Source organism: Ipomoea nil, unplaced genomic scaffold, assembly GCF_001879475.1.
Source record: "Ipomoea nil cultivar Tokyo-kokei standard unplaced genomic scaffold, Asagao_1.1 scaffold0317, whole genome shotgun sequence".
NCBI lineage: Eukaryota > Viridiplantae > Streptophyta > Magnoliopsida > Solanales > Convolvulaceae > Ipomoea > Ipomoea nil.
Window position 1 is genome coordinate 948,644 of NW_017616745.1, and position 20,151 is coordinate 968,794.

Sequence of the window (20,151 nt, forward strand, 5' to 3'; positions counted from 1 at the left end):
TCAGTTTTAACAGTCTAAAAACCCAAAATAAAAAATGAAGGCAACTCCAAGAAATCAAACCCTAATTATAAATTCCCTTTTGACACATAAAAACAGATTGAAAATCCAATCATCTGATCATAGCATCAAAGCATCATCTCTGGCCAGACAAGGCATCAAAAGGATCATACCAATAAGATCAAAGAACAGTTTGAACAAGAGGATGCAGCTAAACTAGAGGATCATATGTACGACTCCAATATATAAGGCATTCGGTGAATGTAAATAAATTCGAGCGTTTTTAGTACAGTCGTATCAGTTCCAATTATCACATTACCCAGCAGCTTGAAAATCCCCAAAGTCATCGTCTTCAACTTCCTGTGAGCGTAGGTTTCCAGTTGATTTAGATTTGCCTGATTGTTCAACATCAGGGGCGGGATCCTTCCCATCAGGAGAGTTATCGAGACTAGATTTGCGGGGTGACCCTGAAGGAGAATTATCTGCAGTAGTAGCAACGGGCGTTAGGGGAGGTGGCGGGAGTTTAAGTAGTAGTGGGCATTCTTTTCGGGCCGCCTTGACATCCAACGATAGATTGTTTAAACTTTGCTCGAAGAACTTTGACCTTATGCTGCTGCCACTTCCAGCTTTCTGTTGTGTCATCTGCAATAAATAAGAACAACAACGCAATTAAAGACAATTTGGAAAATACGAGATTTAATTCTCTCACGTCTTTACATTTTTAAGTTGAAGTACGAGAGTCTCCCCCTCTTTCAAACTGTAATCAACTGATGTCGTTTTCTGGAATTGTTGTTCCATCTCTTCAGCAGTTTTCTTCTTATTTAGGTACCTATCAAGAAAATAAGCGAATCATCATGCTAGTTAACCATATAATCATGTTTCTTGTATGGAAATCCAAGCATTTAGCCTTGTATTTCTACATGGAAGAAAAGGAAATGATATAAGAAAACACGGGAAAATTGGATAGTGTGGAGTCAATAATTACTTCATATGGTCATGAAGGGCAGCTTGGAAGTCATAAGCTTCAGGTCTTTCCCGGAATCCAATGCCAAGAAAAGCATGCCTACGGCGACCACCTACACATTTTTACAACCATTTTTAACAAATCTGAACTGCATAACCTTTACGCATGTCATGTTGAGAATCATCTAAAAGTTCCACCACACGGCTCAATAAGAGAATAATGCAAATGAAATTTTTAGGGAAACAAAGGCCAGTTCCTGTAATAATTGATCTTTCTTCTACTTTGTAGGCAGTGTTGCAAAAATCCCGCCTAGGCACTGATTAATCGACGCCTAGGCGTTAGGCGCTGGCCGGCCACCTAGCGTATCACCATAATCGGTGGTCTAGGCAGCTAGCCAGCTAGGCGGCTGACTAGGCCGCCTAGGCTTCCTAGGCACCCCCGACTAGGCCGCCTAGGCACCCCCGACTAGGCCGCCTAGGCACCCCCGACTAGGCCGCCTAGGCACCCCCGACTAGGCCGCCTAGTCGGCCAATTAGCTATTTTTCCCTTCTTTTTTAAATGGGATAAGATAAACACACAAGTAATACAGCAGGGCAGCATTGTAAATACCAATATTCTCTTCTACTCGGAGAACAAAGTATCTGCAATGGAAAAAAAACAAAAAACAAAAAACAAAAACAAAAAACAAAAACAAAAGGAACGTTAAATAGAAAACTAATACATCATCCAATCATTCCTGTGAGCAGAAAGGCTGCAATAAAATGAACGCAAATCATTTAGATTACAATCTCTCTACACCTGCTACTATCAATCACTGGCTCCACTGGATGAGGCTCCCCGTCTCTCAGGAAAGCCCGGGCATAAAGTTCACCTATTTTAAACATATCAAACTCGGAGATTATATATCAACAATTGGATAAAGCAACGGAAAAACAAGTTATATACAACCGATTTTTCTAATATCAATTAGAGCCAACCCGTTGTCTTGTCTTCAAGTCTGATTATGCATTCTTCTCCTTTGCTTAAAACCTTTAGTGCACCCTCCCATGCCCATTTGTTCACATTCCACTCGTCAGCCCTGTAAGAAGCTAATGGTCAATGAAAACTTGGTGATTTTCCAAAGACTTAAAGTTGGCAATTGAAGAGCTAATATTTCAAATAGCTCAACAAACGATATGGAAAGTTCGGTAATTAAAGAGAGAATTCAAACGCGAATGATGGGTGAGTGCACATTACAAAAATATATTTCAATAAATAAGAAGTGATTATTAGTCAAAACCTGTATGAAGCTGCACTTTTTCTGGGAGGAATCTGTAGAATGGCACGCAACATAAACGTGAGATCACTTGATGACTTAACTCATTGCAATCAATCATCTCCTTAGTCAAGAGAACATTAATTGGGTACTTGGATCACCAGTCAAACTATTAAGCAGTATACCAAAAGATGAACTGAAAGGGAAAAAAGCCTACAATCTCCAGTTAATCCACCTTTTCAAAAATCCCCATTAAGATTTTCCAGCTCAGAATATCAATGATCTAGCCCAGACCTCACAATCTGGAGTAGACTAAAGCAGTAGCACTACCAATTCAAGAATCATTTCAATTTTCAACAGCCTAATCCAACAAGATTGAATCTTTAAAATCACCAAAGTTTCTTCACTTAATTTCTAAATATATTTTAGAAAGCAAACTCCATAACCAAACATCTAAACTCACTAAATTCATTAAACCCGGTTCTCAATTCTGAAACAAAAAATATTCCAAAAACGATAACATATAAGGGATACAGCCATAATTTCAATCTGAATCTAAATCAGTCAGAAAACCCATTGCACATCCTCAATAAACAACCAAAAATACCGCTTGAAAACCCAGAAAGGAGTGAGGTGGGCTTACCAGGTAAACATAGCATTCTGATACTTGAAAGAGAATAAGCTCTATTGCTTCTTCTTCGGACTCTTCTGGTTTCGGGTCTGTGCTCTTTTCTGTCTCCATGATCTAATCAATCTTAGCAGCTTCGCCCAATAGCTGAATTGTGATGAATTGCAGTCGGGAGATCAGTGTGAACACCGGGTCTGATTGGCCTGAATCGGTAAGCAAGTTAGGAATTCCGGATATATCAATTCCTTCCTTTCTCAATTTGTCTATTCTTTTATTTTTTTTCCTTTTATTATTATTTTATTTATTTAGTTTGCTTTTAAAAGAAAAAAAAAGGTTTTATGAATATTTTCATTATTTTTAGTACATCATTATATTTATTTTCTATAAATTTAATTTATAAGTCGATGTTTGTTTACTAACTAATTAAGAATAAATGTATTAATAGATATATTTGGTATTTATATATAAAATTATAAATAAATATCAAATTAAAAGTAATGAAAATAAAATAGATAAGTAATAAAATAAAATAAATGAAATTCAATTATTTGGTTGTTTGGTTGGTGACAAAACCATCAACCATGGCATTTGGTATAGTTGTTTGCACGATTCCCTCTTCCCCCTTGAAATGAATTTATAAGAAAATCATTTTTATTTATTGAAAACAAAAAATCAAGCTCATACAAGGGTGATTGAAAGAGTGCAATATAATTCTTGTATCAAAAAATTATAATGAATTTATTTTCAGTAGAGTTTATTGCACATGGTTCTGTATGTTATTACAAAGGAGTGGACTATATGCAATTTTGTAATTTCAATTTACTTTTAAAGGTGGTGACGGTGTTATCGGGTATGTTTGTAACTCAATAGAATTGTATTACTTTAGAGTATGAGTACAAGTTTTAGAGTGTGTCTCACTTACTGTCACGAGGCTCGACTTTTAAACTACAAAGTATTACGGTTACATAATAATGCAACGGTCTCCTAATAAGTACAACAACTCCCCTCAATAAATGTCATAACTCCTTAATAATTGTTATGTGCTCTAATTAGTGCATGGGCTTTTGCAACTGTTCCACTCGCTCTCTACTCCTGAACGTTACTATTTGACTATCTTCACTGTTTTGACGAGTTACACTGCTCTGGGTCGGGTCCAGTACCATTTCCAATTATCATGTCAGGTGATTCAACTTTCATTTCACTTAAAAATTTATTTTCTTGCACTGAAAATAGTTGTCGAGTAAATGAAACATAACTCTCATATTGGCTAGTACGATTTACCTCACTGATGTGGTACTATTACATAAAAACATAATTTATTTCGTACACACCTCCAATTTGTGTTAAATCTCTCACCACCCTACAAAAAAACATTACTTTCTTTGAACCCAAGCCAAAAATTGAACCAACAGGCAAATTCCAACCAAATATATATGCAGAAACATTTGAATGAGTTACTTTTGACAAAAAATGGATAGTGTGTCAGAGGCTCAAAGATCTCATTCTCAGCACACCACATTTATATGATGGCATCTAAGGTTTCAATAATCTGGGAGAAGATAACAGTGAAAATTTTCTGAACCAAAAAGGAAAAAAAAAATGTTTCAGTAAGGCACAGTGGCAGTCACAGTTCTGTGCCTTGGATCAGTCAAGACACTCTGCACATTAACAAACCCGGCTTCTCTCATCACCCTTTCCAGATCAGTCAAGTAGTATTCGTCGAGAAAAGGCTCGGTGCTCTTCATTAATGTAAACAGCACGGGTGGTAATTCCTGGAAACGAAAAAAAAAAAAAAACAGAATGAACCGTGACTTATGTATCATATGTTTGTTCGTTACTATGATGCGACGAGGAAAACCTTACCTGCAGTTTCTTCGATTTTGGCTGCAAAACAAAGCAGAATATGTTACTATGTTAGGATGAACCGTGGTGTTCAAGTTCAAGAACATTGAAAGTTTGATGATTACCGAGTTGTCTGTAACAGAAAAAGTTCCTCCGGGTCTAAGCAACCGAAATGACTCATTCACTACATTTCGAATTGCTCTCTCGGGGCACTCATGAAACTGCACACCAGTAGAGAAGTATTTGACAAAACGAAAAAATTATTTCACTATGTTCTCAAGTTCATGACATAAGATTGCCAGACAATAAGGCTACATACCACATATGAAATGGAGACGAGGTCGAATGATTTTGAAGGCAAGCCAGTGTCTTCGCCATTCGCATGAATCCAGCGTGTAGGGTTCGTTTTTCTGTCACGATTCTTTTCCTTAAACTGAGCAACGGCAAGAAAGTAAGGCGATAGATCAAGTCCCTGCAGAAAACCATAAGAATATTAAGAGCCCGTTTACTAACTGGAAAAATTTCTCCAGGAGAATTGGAGAACAGAAAACAGAAAACATGTTTACTAGCACAGTTTTCCATTTTGAAAACAGGAAACAATTTTCCCGTTTTCTAGAAAATTGTTAGTACTTACAGTGAGATTAGCAGAAGGATATCGACTGGCTAGACATCTGGTGCTCACACCGATAGAGCATCCAATATCAAGAATGTCTCGGATTGCAAAACATCCTGAATATTGCTTATGATGTTTTTCAATAGCGTCGAGCCAGTTTCCTCGTACAACCTGGGAAGCTTCATCGAGTGAATTGGCATCAGGTATTGCCCGCAACTCCATTGCCATAGTTGCAGGCTCGGCTTCTGCTGCTGCCTGAGGCACACAAAAAGTTCTTAACATCAAATCATCATTTTCTTTGCCAAATCCTAAACTAACTAATGAATGCATTCGACAAAAGATGTTTTAAGACTCGAGGAGCACAAAGTTCTTTTACCAGCCAGGAAAGATTCCCTTCGTCATAAGCGTGAAAAGGACTGAGATAATCTGGAAAAGAAGTTCTAAAATCAGTTTCTCGCAAGAATACCTGATGAGCAGTACATTATGAGTGTTGAGCATATAATATATATAAACATAAATGTGCAATCCAACTATCAGCTTAGACTTTTAGTTGAGATAGAACACATGCTTCAATTATGAGAACAAAGAATGAGGGAATTACAGTCAGGGTATTCAAGAGATTGATTCTGAATGCTTTCCATCTCTTTGTACACATCTGATTCCAGTATTTCCTTTGCCATTTCCCTCCATGGAATATTTGTCTTCTCGGCTGTGCTGTTCCATTCCACCATATCAAAATCAAACCATCATTTCCTTTTCTTCACACAATCATTCAAAGCAAGACACAACTATAATTTCACACATTCATGATGCAACAACATATGCTTTCATAGTATCAAAACAACATTTAATTTGTCGGGACAACCTCAGCCAATTCGGTCAGACTGCTAACTTAGTAACTACTAGGAAACTACACTTTGTTGGGCCACTTGGTAACTACAATTTACAAATTTGACCCCAATAAGGAATTACCTTTTAACTTTCTTGGTTTGAGAGACAGTGCAATCTAGACTGGTTTATTTCCTTGTGATTTTTTGACAGCTATGATCGTTAGGCATAATTTATTATGTGCACACACTCACATAGTGAATGAGGTTTTCCTCATCACCCCCAACAACTAGAACTATCGAAACGGGTTGTTTATTTCGTATTTTAGACGGGCTGAGTTGAAAAATTGTCTAACCCGTCGGGCTGGCTCATTTGACCCGCCAACCCCCCTAACACGAATTGGGTTGAAAAATCTCAATCCGCCTAAAAATCGAGCCGTCTCGAGCCAACCTGTTTCTGTATAAACTCGAGATGGGCCAGCCCGTATGGGTCAGGCGGACCGTTTTGACAACTCTACCAACAACAACAAAAAAACTAGACTTTGCTACATTGTGCTTTGATTCTATTTTTGGGACAACCTGATAAAGACTTGTCTGGCGCCAATCTTAAGCAGAGAGTAGAGAGGCTTGAAAGAAATGAGGGCTCCGACAAAGCGAGACAGCGGCGTTTCGCCGCTCCACCGGGGTCTCTCAAGCTGCCCTTCCTCGTAAACCTCCACCGCGGCCGGCGCGCCGCTTCCGCTTCCTGACGCCGCCACTCGAATGCTGCCGCCGGAGGTTCTCGCCGGCGTTACTCTCTTCAACGGATCATGGATAACGACGGCGTCCTTTGTGGAGGTGAAGAGCGCCGGGTTGAGAGTACTGTTGAGCTTTGAGGTGGCACAGAATGCCATTGCCATTTTAGAATCTTTCGAGTGTACCTGCAAGAAAATGGAATCTTTGTCTTTTTATTCTGATTTCAAGTAACAAAGGAAAATCTAATGATGTTTTGCAACTGCCAGTTAGAATCTAAAACTACAGAATAATCTTATTCTTCAACACCAAAAAAAGGCTTATCAAAGAAATCTTAATTCACCTATCCTAGAATGCCACGTGTGAGATTTGATAGAGGTTTCCTAGTCCACCATTTTTATACAAGAAAAATACTTACATAATTTATTTTCTCCACATAAAAGTATTAAAATATTTTTTTAAAATGTTTTTTATTTGCATGCAGAAATGCAGAACCATATGTATTTTAAAACTAATTTGAATTTGACCCCAATTACACTAAAGTGTTTGACTCGTATAACCATAACAAAATTGATTTTATTAATTATTTGTAAACTTTTCACTATTATAAAAACTCTTTTGTCCTCCTCCGGACCACCACAGCCACAATTTTGTTACATAATTATACATTTCGTGGTGATTGACTCTGTAACATTATTTGTATATTTTATTTCAATGTTTATATATTCAATAAGAGCATCTCCATCAATGAATTTCTGTTAATTTTTAAAATAGGAAAAAATTGAGCAATTGATTTTTGTTTAATGAGAAATATGATTCCCCCCCCCCCCTCCCCCCCCCCTCCGGGGCACGTGTTACCCACACGCTCGCTAGGGCGCTCAAGATTCTTTTTTTTTTCCTTTTCATTTCTCTTCTATTTTTCTCTCTATCCTACGTGGCTTCCTAAAATGTTGGGCAAAAATCAAACAATTGAAGATGCTCTAAGTTATAAGCATTTGCCAAGCACCTTATGCTCAGATGGTATCTGGGTTGAACTTCTATATGAGAGGTTGTGAGTTCAAATCTCAATGAAGGCGTTACATTGTCATAGAGTCAGTAGCATTTTAAAAAATCAAGTTATTAATTAGTATGGCAATTGAAAAATTGTAGGGAGACCTTGTCTTACCTTATCAATAATTAGCATGACAAAGCCTGATTGATATATGCATGCAAGCCGCAGTTGCAAATATATTATATGCTCATAAGTCAGAAGTATTAAGTATATATTAAACCCCCAGTTGTGCAGAATGCAGCCCAAATTGATAGTTGACCCGTTGCAAAATTAAACAATAATATAAGCTTGCAAAATGGGGTGCCCAAGTAGGTAAATCCGCCATGATTATCATACTTAAAGAGTTAAAGGTAACCCAAAAAAAATATATGCAAAATACAATGAACATTATTGGCATGGTATGCAAGGAGTATAAAGAAGAGTCAGTTTGATTGGTAAGTTCTTGTACTGCCTCATCTTTGTTCTCATCATCATCATCATCATCTATCTGCCTTGAAAATCTTTTGTTTCAATTCAATGGATCATCATCTCCCTGTGAAAGCACCAATAAGCCATGAGAGATACAAGATTGAAGCCAAGAATCTGTCCTACAAACTCCCTCCAACGTACGGCAACTTCAAAAGGTTATTAGGTAGGCAGTTGATCAGTGACAGCAACAACCTCAGGAGTAGTAGTACCAGGTATGTTTTAAGGAATGTGAACTGTGAGGCCAATCCTGGGGAAATAACAGCAATTGCAGGCCCAAGTGGGGCAGGAAAGACATCCCTGCTGGATATTCTTGCTGGGATTTTCGTCCCCTCCAGACTTTCTGGCCATGTTCTTGTCAATGATCACCCAATGAAGCCTGCAAATTTTCGGAGAGTTTCAGGTTATGTCACACAGGAGGAGGCTCTTTTCCCCCACCTCACCGTCGAGGAAACTCTGATGTACAGCGCGAGATTTAGGCTTTCGGGGGGGTATGATGATGGTGACAAGGCGAAACAGATTGTTTCTCAGCTGTTGAAGGAGCTTGGTTTGGGGCATGTTGGTGGGGTGAGAGTGGGGGCCCTCTCGGGGGGCGAGAGGCGTAGGGTGTCAACCGGGGTGGAGCTCGTGCATAATCCCGCTGTTTTGCTGCTGGATGAGCCAACTTCCGGGCTGGATTCTGCTTCAGCACTTGATGTTCTGTTGCTGCTAAAGTCGATGGCCAAGAACCGTGCTAAAACCGTGGTGTTAACCATCCACCAGCCCGGTTTTAGGATTCTTGAATTGCTCGATCGAGTTGTGTTGCTATGCAATGGCTTTGCCCTCCACAATGGATCCCAACGCCTTCTCGAAGAGAGGCTTAAGTCCTCGGGGAATCCCATCCCTTATCGAGCCAATTTGCTCGAATTCGCCATTGAATTGACAGATATCCTTGCAGAAAGTCTACAAATCAAAGAAGAATGTGACAATTCTATTGTCAATAATGTCAAAGAGAAGCATAGTTTTCACTCAAATGCTCCACTTAAGGAGGTGTGGATTCTGAGCCAGAGATTCTGCAGAAACATTTTCAGAACCAAACAGCTTTTCTTGGCTAAAATGGTTCAAGCATTGCTCAACGGGGTTCTACTCGGGACGATATTTCAGAATGCTTTTAATCACCCAAAAGAAGCAAAGCTACAAACTCAACTCGGATTCTTCGCCTTTAGTCTCACCTTCTTGCTGTCTTCGAACACAGAAGCCCTCCCGATTTTCTTAGACGAGAGGAGAATTCTGATGAGGGAGACCTCGCGAAGAGCCTATAGGATCTCTTCCTACACAATAGCAAACGCCATAGTTTTTCTTCCTTTCCTATTAGTACTATCCCTGGTCTACACTATCCCGGTGTACTGGCTAGTTGGATTACGTTGCGATTTCAATGCATTCGTGTACTACTCCCTGGTGTCCTGGATGGTTTTCGCGATGGGGAATTCATTCGTGGCAGCATGTGCTGCTCTGGTGCCCGATTTCATCGTGGGAATGTCGTTCCTAGGGGGTATGATCGGGGCGTTTTTCCTCTTCTCTGGGTACTTCATAAACAAGGATGGCTTGCCAAAGTTCTGGCTTTTCATGCATTATTTGAGTCTTTTCAAGTACCCATTTGAGTGTCTTCTGATAAATGAGTATGGAGGGGAGAATGGGAGGTCAAAATGTGTTCAGAGAGTTGATGGAGTGTGTTTGTTGTATGGGAATGAGCTTTTGGAGATGGAAGGCATTAAGGAGTCACAGAAATGGTTCAATTTAGGTGTGATGGCTGCCTTCATTTTGGGATACAGATTTCTGTGTTTTCTGATTCTCTGGTTCAGATCTTACCGAACTAGAAGTTGAATCGTGTATGAGTACTGATAACGTTTGTAAATTCTAAACTTTTATCTGTCTTGAATTTGATGTTCGAATATTCTTACTGTTTTTGGATTAGGGTACTTTGTCTTAGGCGCCGTTATAGAAAGTTTAGATTTTGTGCTCGATGATCTAATAACTAATGAGAAAGTCATTAGGTGAGTTCATACAAGTTTGTGTTGAATTGGTATAATTTTTGTATAGTAATATATGTAAGGGCAACATGATATATTACATTATAGCCTCCATATGACCCTTTTGTGGTTTGATATTTTCATTATTTGCGGCTTTCTCTAATCAACTTGCACCCTCACCTCATGTGAAGTCCTTAATTAACACCCTTTCATGCAACTATAAAGGCCATTGTTAATCTGGGGATTTGGTTGAGTGGAATAAACTCGTCAATTCTTAATTAAACGTCAAGGGTTCCTTGACTTTGGATATAGAACAGTCTTGAATCTCTAGGTCAGCTGTCCCATCCAAAAGAGGTGCCTACAATTCAGGGAAGAGATTAATTTTGGACCCAAGGACGAGCAATGCGATAGAAATGATCCTATGCTCCAATTTCACATTTCGAAAGCCTTAATGATAGAAAATCATGCCCCGAAAGGGGTGTCCGACTGAGTGAAGCATGATTGTCATACCTAAAGGGTACGAGGGTGTCAATATCCTCTCGGTGAAGCCTATCGCACAAAATCTTCCTAGTGCAGTTTAGCTCTTCTGTATAGTTTGCAGGCTATTACATAGGAGTGAGGTTTACCTAATACACACTCTCAGATAATAATTGTGGGTTCCCGCCACGATAAAAAAATGATAGAGAACCATGTTTCAGCACACATGAAAATGTTAGGAGCAGGGGTCCTTATCAGTGACAATGTCATGCAAGGAAATATAAATGTAAGTTGCAATATAAAATTCACCATAACCAAATCTGACTGAGGTTCCAACATTCATAAAAATGACAACATAACAGTTTTGAAGGGAAGACTTTGTAAAACCTCTGCACTATAAAGAAATCCACACAAAAAAAATAAAAAAGGTGGCACCAGCTTGGGATTACATCACACTTAGCATACCAATTGAGAGTATAATATGCAAGTCAAGCCTGCCATGCTGAGATAGAACAACATGAACTACTGTATCTATCATGAACTTCCATCGCTAGAACCGCAAAAGTTTTGAGCTTTTTGTGTGTGTGAATGGTAAGCTATATCTAACACTCGTACTACATTTGGTTTCAAACACTATTTAAGGCTTTGGGATAAGCTCATATGTTACTGCTTAAGATGAGCACAAAACCATAACCTTTGGGTTGACAAATCAGAAGATGGTGCAGTGACATTGATTTACAGACCAAAATCCGTAATCATTATCTGAAGTAAAACTCGTCTTTCTGACACTAAATAGATGTTCTAATAACTAATAATAATTAAATAACTATATATTCACACTATTTTAATCTTATTTAATGAAATCTTCTAACATAGATGATAGATTATTACTGCATTCCTAATATTTGAATGAAAAATCTTCAAATAAAGTTTGCTACTTCCAACACACATTGTTGTTATTTGTTAAAGACAAGTTGCTCATGACCATAGATAAATTATGCAGATAAATATAGAGTACAGTGCAAATATTTTAATGGTTTGAAGGACAGCAATGGCAGCCAACTCTTGTAAACAAATTTGCATGGACATATATATATATATATATAAATATGTGTGTGTGGGGGGGTGTTTTCTATGACACTTGGCAGTCCAATTTTACGCTAATTTAGCTTGTGCAAATCTTAATGTTGTGGCCTGTGGGTCAACAATGGCAAGGACCATTCACTTTCACCTTAAATTATTTGTCCTTCAAAGACTGTGCTGTTGAATAATTAATTAGCATCATTGTCTTTTCTTTCATTGGAATGACTAAAAAAAATTATATAAGATCGGAATTTACCTAATGCATACAATCTAGTAATCGCGGTAAATATCACTGTCACAAAAATAAAAAAAAAATTAAGGGATAAATGTCAAATAGACCCCCCAACTATATACCAAAGTTCAATTAGACCCTCAAACTAAAAACACATCCAATTAAACCCTTAAACTTGTTAGATTTGTGCAATTAACTTATTAACATGTTACAAAAAGGTAACCTGTAAACTTTGCTTACATGGCTTCTGAAATTCTATTTAAAAATTAAAAAAATGTAAACTAAATTTTTTAAAAACTATTTTTTTAAAAAAAAAAATCATCTCCGTTTAGCTTTTTCGAACTGCTATGGCAGCCAAGCTGCTTGGCTGTCATGGACGACTGCCAGGCAACTTGGCTGCCATGGCGGGCTTCTACAATGGACAAGAAGCCATGGCAGCAATTGCCATGGAGATGCCCCATGGATTCTTTGTCCATGGCAGCAGCTGTCCATACAAGAAGCCATGGCAGCAGCTTCCATGGAGTTGCCCCATGGATTCTTCGTCCATGGCAGTAGCTGCCATGGTAAACTTTTTGTAAATAAATATTATTATTTTAATTTTTATAAAATATAATTTTTGAAAAATGTTAATCTAAGTGGCATCCTATGTGGCTTGTGACCTAGAAGTAACATACTATTATAAGTCAAATAGGTTAATTGTACAAATTTAACAAGTTTAAGGGTCTAATTAGAGATTGTTTTAGTTTGAGGGTTTAATTACACTTTGATTTATAGTTAGAGGGTCATACCCTTACCCAAAAATTAAAAACATTTATCAGATGATGACTCATTTAAAGCTCCAAATGGCCAAGTGCCACTATTAAATTACACAAATATAATAATATTCAAGCCAACTACTTTAATTACTTTGAGTGTTGGTCTCTTCCTCTCTAAATTTGTCTCTTTGAATGCTACCCTTTCGATTTGTCATCTTTTGATACTTGAAATAACTTACAAACAAACAACACAAAAAAAAAAAAAAATTGTCAAATAAGCCCCCAAACTTTACCGCCGTATATAGCCGTTGTCGGTCTCCAGAATTAAAATGACCTGTAATCACAGGTCATTTACCAGTTCATGAACTTCATTGACTTAAGTTGACATGTTTGAGGGTTTAATTGCACATTTTTAAAGTTCAGGTGCATAATTAACTTTTGGTGTAAAATTTATGGGCCTATTTGATCATTTTCAAATAATAATAATAATAATAATCAACAAGGTGTAAAAGAAATGAGAATAACAAATTTATCAAAATGCTAACAATGTTCCTAAAAAAAAAAAAAAAAAAAAAAATCAAAATGCTAACAACATTAAAAAGTTAACTCAAAGCAAGAAATGAAAAGTAAACAATGTTATGATATCAAAAGAATCAAAGGGTGTGTTTGGTTCGCACATGTGAATCGGAATCGGAATGAGAATCAAATACTTAGTAATGAAAATAAGTTTTGGTACAAGTATTTTGCATATTTGGTAGTATAATGGAATAAATGGTTTTAAAAATACAATAACAAAATATCAATGCAATTGATTATAATATAATGACATCCAAAACACCTATATGAACAAAAAAATCAAAACGAAACCTAAAAGTACTAATTTAAACTTAAAAATTAGATTATTGTTGTAAATATTAATACAACACATTATCAGTACTTTGCTCTACATTCCCAGTAAATCATTCCCTGATGATCAGATCGCTAGTCATCCTTGCCAGATCTGATTCTGAGTCTCCAACAGTCAATTTCATTGTCCTCTGGCAGATCAACCAATTACGACCAATCACTAGTGTTTTACACAAATCCTTCATCAATGTATGCATGGTGATTGTGTTTTACGGTGAAGAGGATTTAGTCTCGTATTGTTGCCGGGTCTGCCGCTACCACACCTCTTGTCGCCGTCTGGTTTTCCGATTGCTTCAACCCGCGAAATAATTCCGTCGAGCGAACCACCACCATGGCGAATCTCGAATGCAGTTCTGTCGCCGCCGCATCTTTTCCTCGCTCCTCTCAATTGGACCGCGGCAAGCCACCACCGCGATCCAGTTATGGTTGCGATTCAGTCAACATCGCGGGAGGCTCCTCCGATGATTGCGTCAATGAATGGGCGATCAGAGGCCACTTTTGGAGTCAGGGAAGGGTCGCGGACAATTCCCGCTGCTCAGATCGCGGATTGACGATCGTCAACTGAGTCTGTTGCTGTGTCGGAGTCTTCGACGTCAATGGATGTTGTTAGCGGCGGAAGCTCGCTGCTGACTTCTGCTCGTCTAGGTGCCGGAATTTCACCAGGGGTGGTTGTGTGGCAGGCCGCGGCGGCGGAGAGCGGTATGGAAATGGCGACAGAAAGAGGAGGAAATGCAGCGCTAACGGAAGCCACCAAATGAGTTTAAATTCCTTTGCTCCTTCGATCAAGCTCAGCGCGACGCTGTGGCCGCAGGCATACTGATTCAATTATTGCTGCTCGTCCAAAGCGAGCGAAACGTTTCTGTGACGGTCTCAATAGACTACTATCAAGGGGGCTGTGGGAAGGAGACGAAGCCCTTCATCGCATTTCCACCTGTGATGTATGACATTGATGGTGGTCGGAGATATGACCTTACTCCGGAAAGGTTAGCTTACGACTTTTCATATTAGATGTGCGTGGAGCTTTTATCATTCCTGTAGGGTTATTTTGAAAGAAAGAATCCTAATTTCTCCACTATGCTTCCCCACAACTTTAAATTCAAATTCGAATTAGCTTTAATTTGCTGATTTCATGCATAAAGTTCCTTTGCTTTATGATTTGGTGGTCAAGTGCATGCTTTTGTGTTGCGTGTGGGGTTCTAGGTTCTCTGCCACTTCCTGAAAGGCTAAAGCATTTGCATTCTCAACAAATATATTTATACATGCATATATATGGTAAATGTTTGTTATGCGTAAATGGTTGTTCTTCCCTTAAAAATTATTTTAGTCCCATGATTAAGACTTGAAGAGCGATCATCATTACGTGGTAGTTTGTTTCTCTATAACCATTATTTAAGTGGGAAATATGCCATATGCCTTTGCACCCTATTGATGTTTAAATTTCAATGAAAGCATAAGTGAAACATATGATATTGTGATGATGTGTTTTCTTGATGTGATCGTGCCGAAAGGTTTATATATATGATTTGCAAAGTTGATCATTTGGTAATGTACTCTACAACATGATAATTAACAAGGTGGTACTTTATTAGAATGCACCTTTGTGATCTCTATTATATTATTGATAGATAATGATATCTGCATTTTAATAGTTGTCATTTAGTCAACTTTGTACCTCTTGTGTATTAAATTTGTGTCATTTAATATCTATAAAAAGCTTTTGTTGAAAATATGCTCCAGTTATCCCAGAAAATTCTGTAAAGTTTTTGGCAGTATGCTGCCAGTTATTTTTCTGCCTGGAGCAATGTTGGGAAATTTTTGGAAAAAATACTTCTAGACCTTGGATTGACATGAAAATTTTTATGTACGTTCTAGACTTGCTGAACTACATATCTGAAAAATTTTGTGTCAAAATGTGTTACCATTTTTTCTCAGAAAATTCAGCAATCCAGGTTAAAATTCTGAAATTTTCTGCTGTTTTCAGCTTGTATATCTTGCTATTTTGTGATATTTTCATGCATGTATGAAACCATGAGATAAAATGAGAGCTTGCTTGGAAAAGTCTTGTTTTTGACTCCCCGAAATAGGAATGAATGGGCCCAGCAGCGAACATGTGCTCGTTACTCTTCGGCGAACGGTACTTCTCTCATTTTATTTTCTAATATATGAATTAATAGAATATCTCTTGTCATGTCATGTCTTGTGTGTATCAAACATGATACCCTTTATTTAAAATGGATGTGCATGATTTAATTGAGATTTTGATGTCCAAGACATAAAAGGACAATTATATCACATATTGAATATGCTTCTCTTTAATTGACAATATTTGGCATATAATCTATTGATTAGGCTCATATAAGAGAATTTATTATTTCTCTTGTTGACAATTAATTATTTGCTATAGGCCATAACTATTGAGATATATCACACAACTTATAAATGAGACAAAAACATGAATTCTCAATATGATTTTTCATTGTTAGGTTGCACCTGTTGTTGATAAACCTTACTTTGATCTTGTGATGTCAATTAGATTATATGAGCCTAAAATTTGTGATATCTAGCATGAATAATTGACTATAGTTTTGCCTGGAAGGTGAATTCATAGCAATAATTATTATATAATATAGCACTAGGACAAATTCCCCAAATATAAAATTGACTTGGTATTGATTTAAAAGTCAATTGTTATTTGTCCAAAATTCAACCTTATTGGCTGCGCTAATTTATTATAGCATTGTTTCACACGAGTCTTTTGACATTGAAATAAATCTCAAATTTGAGTATTGAGTATTTAAACAAAAGGATAGTACCTAATTTTTTTAATATAGTTTTGCCCAGACGGTAAACTTAGAACGTTAATTTATCTGTCACTCATTATCTTGCATGTCATTTATGATAGTCACATTGTACTCCAATAGTAGTTCTTTGAGTGACTAATGACTCATGACTCGTGAATGAAGTCTGTAACTTCTATTTTTTTTTAATGATATACTACTATGCAAAAATGCTATGTGCTTAACCGCCAAAAGTGAGTCACATCATGTTGGTTTGCCTGAAGCAAACAAATTGTTAATATTTGATAATTTTCAACATCTAATACTTCTTTTGGCGTTTAATCTCCCTAAGATTGTCGAATGTTTCACTTATTTTGTTCAATGTGTATGATTGCCCTATATGATTTTATATGCCACTTGTGGTAAATTTTATATACATTTGAGAACTTATTGTGTTGCGATAATCTTTACATTTTAGAGATCCAATTTTTTTAATTATGGAATGACCAATTGGGTCACTAAGGGCAAACATAATGAGTTAGATATTACAATTTTTTTTATCCACATGAGTATTTTATAGAGCATGTGTGAAGGAGAAATTATTGAATTATCTGTTTTGGGGATATACTTTTGTTTGAAATCCAAATCTAACTCACTGCATATCACAAACTAATCCCTCAAGGATTGTTATATCTAGTACATGGTTTCAAAATAAACATTTCCCTATCTGCGTTATTATTTATAGTACGCAGTCTATTTCAATATATCACCACCACATCGTACCTCTAAAAAAGGCTACCAAAGAAGCCTTAGTCTCTTGATTAATTAATGCCAAGAGCACATGATAGGATACTAATATAAATATCCTTAGGTACGCTGACTGCATACTTAATTAATGAAGATTGTTTCTCGGCATTAGGGGGAGATAAGAGTTCAAATTTAATAAAATGCCAAGAAATTTCATAGAATAAAAATATCTTCATTATTTAATCCATGTACTAGTTAGACTGAACTAAAAGTTCAGAAGATGATATATTTGCAATATTAGCAAATAATTTGCCAAATATATCTATTGATCATACTGATCATAAAAGAGTGACTAGGTCCGTATACCATCCCCAATTTGGACCAAATATATCTATCGATACTCCTTGATGCTAGAAGTGTAGGAGATCTATCGGTGTAAGAGATAAAAATCATTATACTAGATCTAGTAAATAAACTTTGTCACTCTTGATATACCTTGAATAATTATGTCTTGGAGACGTTCGTCTAGATGATGAAAAACCCTAGTCAATCTATAGGTGCACCAAACAAACATAATACTAGGGATGCGGGACAACCAGATATGATCTGAATAAGTTCTGGGAAATGTCTAGAATCTGGTTGACTTAAATATTGCCATAAACAATTATAAATATGAGAGAGATTTATGAAAGTATTATAGTTGTCGACAACACAATAGCCTGTACAAATTGCTCCATTATATGATAATCTGGATCCAGAGTTATGCACCGGAAGTGCCATGACTATTTAACGTATAAAGGAGCAATTAAGGCATAGCTCGACTCGCTAATTATTAATAATTCTCTTTATAACAATACACCGTTGAGAGTTAACCCCGAAGGTTCCAAGTGGGTGTGTACACGAAAGAGAAATAAGAATAATGAGGTGATATGATATAAAGCGAGTTTGTAGTCTTATGGGTTCACGCAGATACCCTTGATTGATTTTAATCAAACATATTTTTCCACGATAAATGGCATTAAGTTTCGCTACATCATTGGCAGAATAATAAATTAGATATGCAACTAATATTAAATTCAAAAGTCCCCGAAGGATTTTAAGTTCTCAAAATGAGAAAAAGTGAATCGCACATTAAAATATTAAGGTCTTTATAAGACCTGAAATAGTTAATATTTATTTTGAGAAATCCCTGATGGATTTATAATTCCCGAAATGAGAATTTAAGTGTCATTATATTTACTCTTTAAAGGGTTGCGAATGGAGTTAATATCCTCATAGAAGGAATAATATGTACCATTGTGTGCTCGATAAAGGGTTGATAATGAACTTATTTATTATTTATTATCTCAGTCAATATTGATAGTGTAAACATCAATGAAATATCTAAACAACTTGATGATTTTGGAAAATCTAAGTATTATCTCGACTTGAAGATCGAGTTTTTCCTTGAGGAAATTTTATACACCAGTTAACCAATATATGCCTTTGATTGGATACTTAGACAAACAAATATACAATGGCTACTTGGGTACTGGCTATTATTTTTGTATTCCCATAATGCCAAGTCCCAAAACTGGATGTACTATATTCACCCCCATTGTCTCATAAAGGGTCAATAAAGATTGTGTTGCACAAATAATAAAAGGATATATAATGAAATCCTTTTGACTAGATACTATGATATTAATATTATACCACGTGAACTCCAGAAGAGTCACGAGATTATTATAGAGTATATTTATTCAATTGACAGTTGTATATATTTATTTTACAAAATTTCTCCATACAGTTTGAAAATTTTATGTATGAGAATTAAAGATTGTTATCTTGAGGGGGAGTATCATTTTACATGAATCAATCCTGAAGATTGGGTCTTAGATGACTAACGACTGTACTATTTTCCTTAGTTAAGTTTTCCCCACGGGGTTTTCTTTAAATCTAAGGTTTTTAATGAGGCAGCTAATCTAAAAAGAATACACATACATCATGCACTCTTTTTGCTCAACTAGTTTTTCCCACTGGGTTTTTCTAGTGAGGTTTTTAACGAGACATGAGTATGATATAGTAATGTAAATGGGGAAAAGTTGCAAAATAATTGCTTAAGTAGACAAATCCCAAAATCCTGAAGATTATGTCGATTGTGCCCTGAAGGTTGTGGTTGTACTCTTTTTTCCTTAACTAAGTTTTTCCCACAGGGTTTTCTTAAGTTAAGGTTTTTAATGAGGCAATCAATACAAAATATGTTCTTGCAAATATCATGTACTCTTTTCTTCAACAAGGTTTTTCCCACGTGGTTTTCCTAGTGAAGTTTTTAACGAGGCATGAATATATATACATTTATACTTTTTGTCTAGGTTTTTCCCACAGGGTTTTCCTAGCAAATTTTTACAAGGCAGATCATGTCAAATAATGTCCAAGGGGGAGTGTTGTAAATATTAATATGGACATTATTATATATATGGTAGAAGTTGTAATTGATAGGTGACTACCTTTTATATGTATTGTTATTACCTTATATTGGGTGATACCTTTGTATAAGAATTCTAACGATGAATGAGAATCGGACCTTCCCTCTCATCTCTTTGTCTATTATTCTTACAACAATTATCAATAAGATGAAATGATACTCATTTTTAATTAGGGAATGAAGTTTTTAATTGGAGGGGTAATCAAATTCAATAGTTGTGTTTTAAAAAATTGTCAACCAAACACTAACTATGATTTTGATTCACATTCTTAGTGTGTAAATCCATGAACCAAACACATCAAAAATAGTATAAAAAAGAATGAA

The 20,151-nt window shown here is 36.5% G+C and overlaps 2 protein-coding genes across 2 annotated transcripts; one reads left to right on the forward strand and one right to left on the reverse strand.

Moving 5' to 3' along the window:
* Positions 1–54: 54 nt before the first annotated feature.
* On the reverse strand, positions 55–7,137 carry LOC109168033. Its single transcript, XM_019317086.1, has 15 exons — positions 6,706–7,137; positions 5,901–6,013; positions 5,676–5,725; positions 5,321–5,554; positions 5,006–5,158; positions 4,812–4,907; positions 4,708–4,728; positions 2,860–2,961; positions 2,241–2,272; positions 1,939–2,039; positions 1,760–1,832; positions 1,571–1,602; positions 983–1,073; positions 715–826; positions 55–627 (listed from the first exon to the last, which is right to left on the reverse strand). The coding sequence occupies exons 1-15, from the start codon at positions 7,023–7,025 to the stop codon at positions 313–315; spliced, it is 1,845 nt and encodes a 614-aa protein (XP_019172631.1). The 5' UTR covers positions 7,026–7,137; the 3' UTR covers positions 55–312.
* A 1,284-nt stretch (positions 7,138–8,421) lies between these two features.
* LOC109167956 (ABC transporter G family member 10-like) lies at positions 8,422–10,490 on the forward strand. Its single transcript, XM_019317041.1, has one exon. It carries the CDS (start codon positions 8,426–8,428, stop codon positions 10,235–10,237), a length of 1,812 nt encoding a protein of 603 aa, XP_019172586.1. The 5' UTR covers positions 8,422–8,425; the 3' UTR covers positions 10,238–10,490.
* The last annotated feature ends 9,661 nt before the right edge of the window (positions 10,491–20,151 follow it).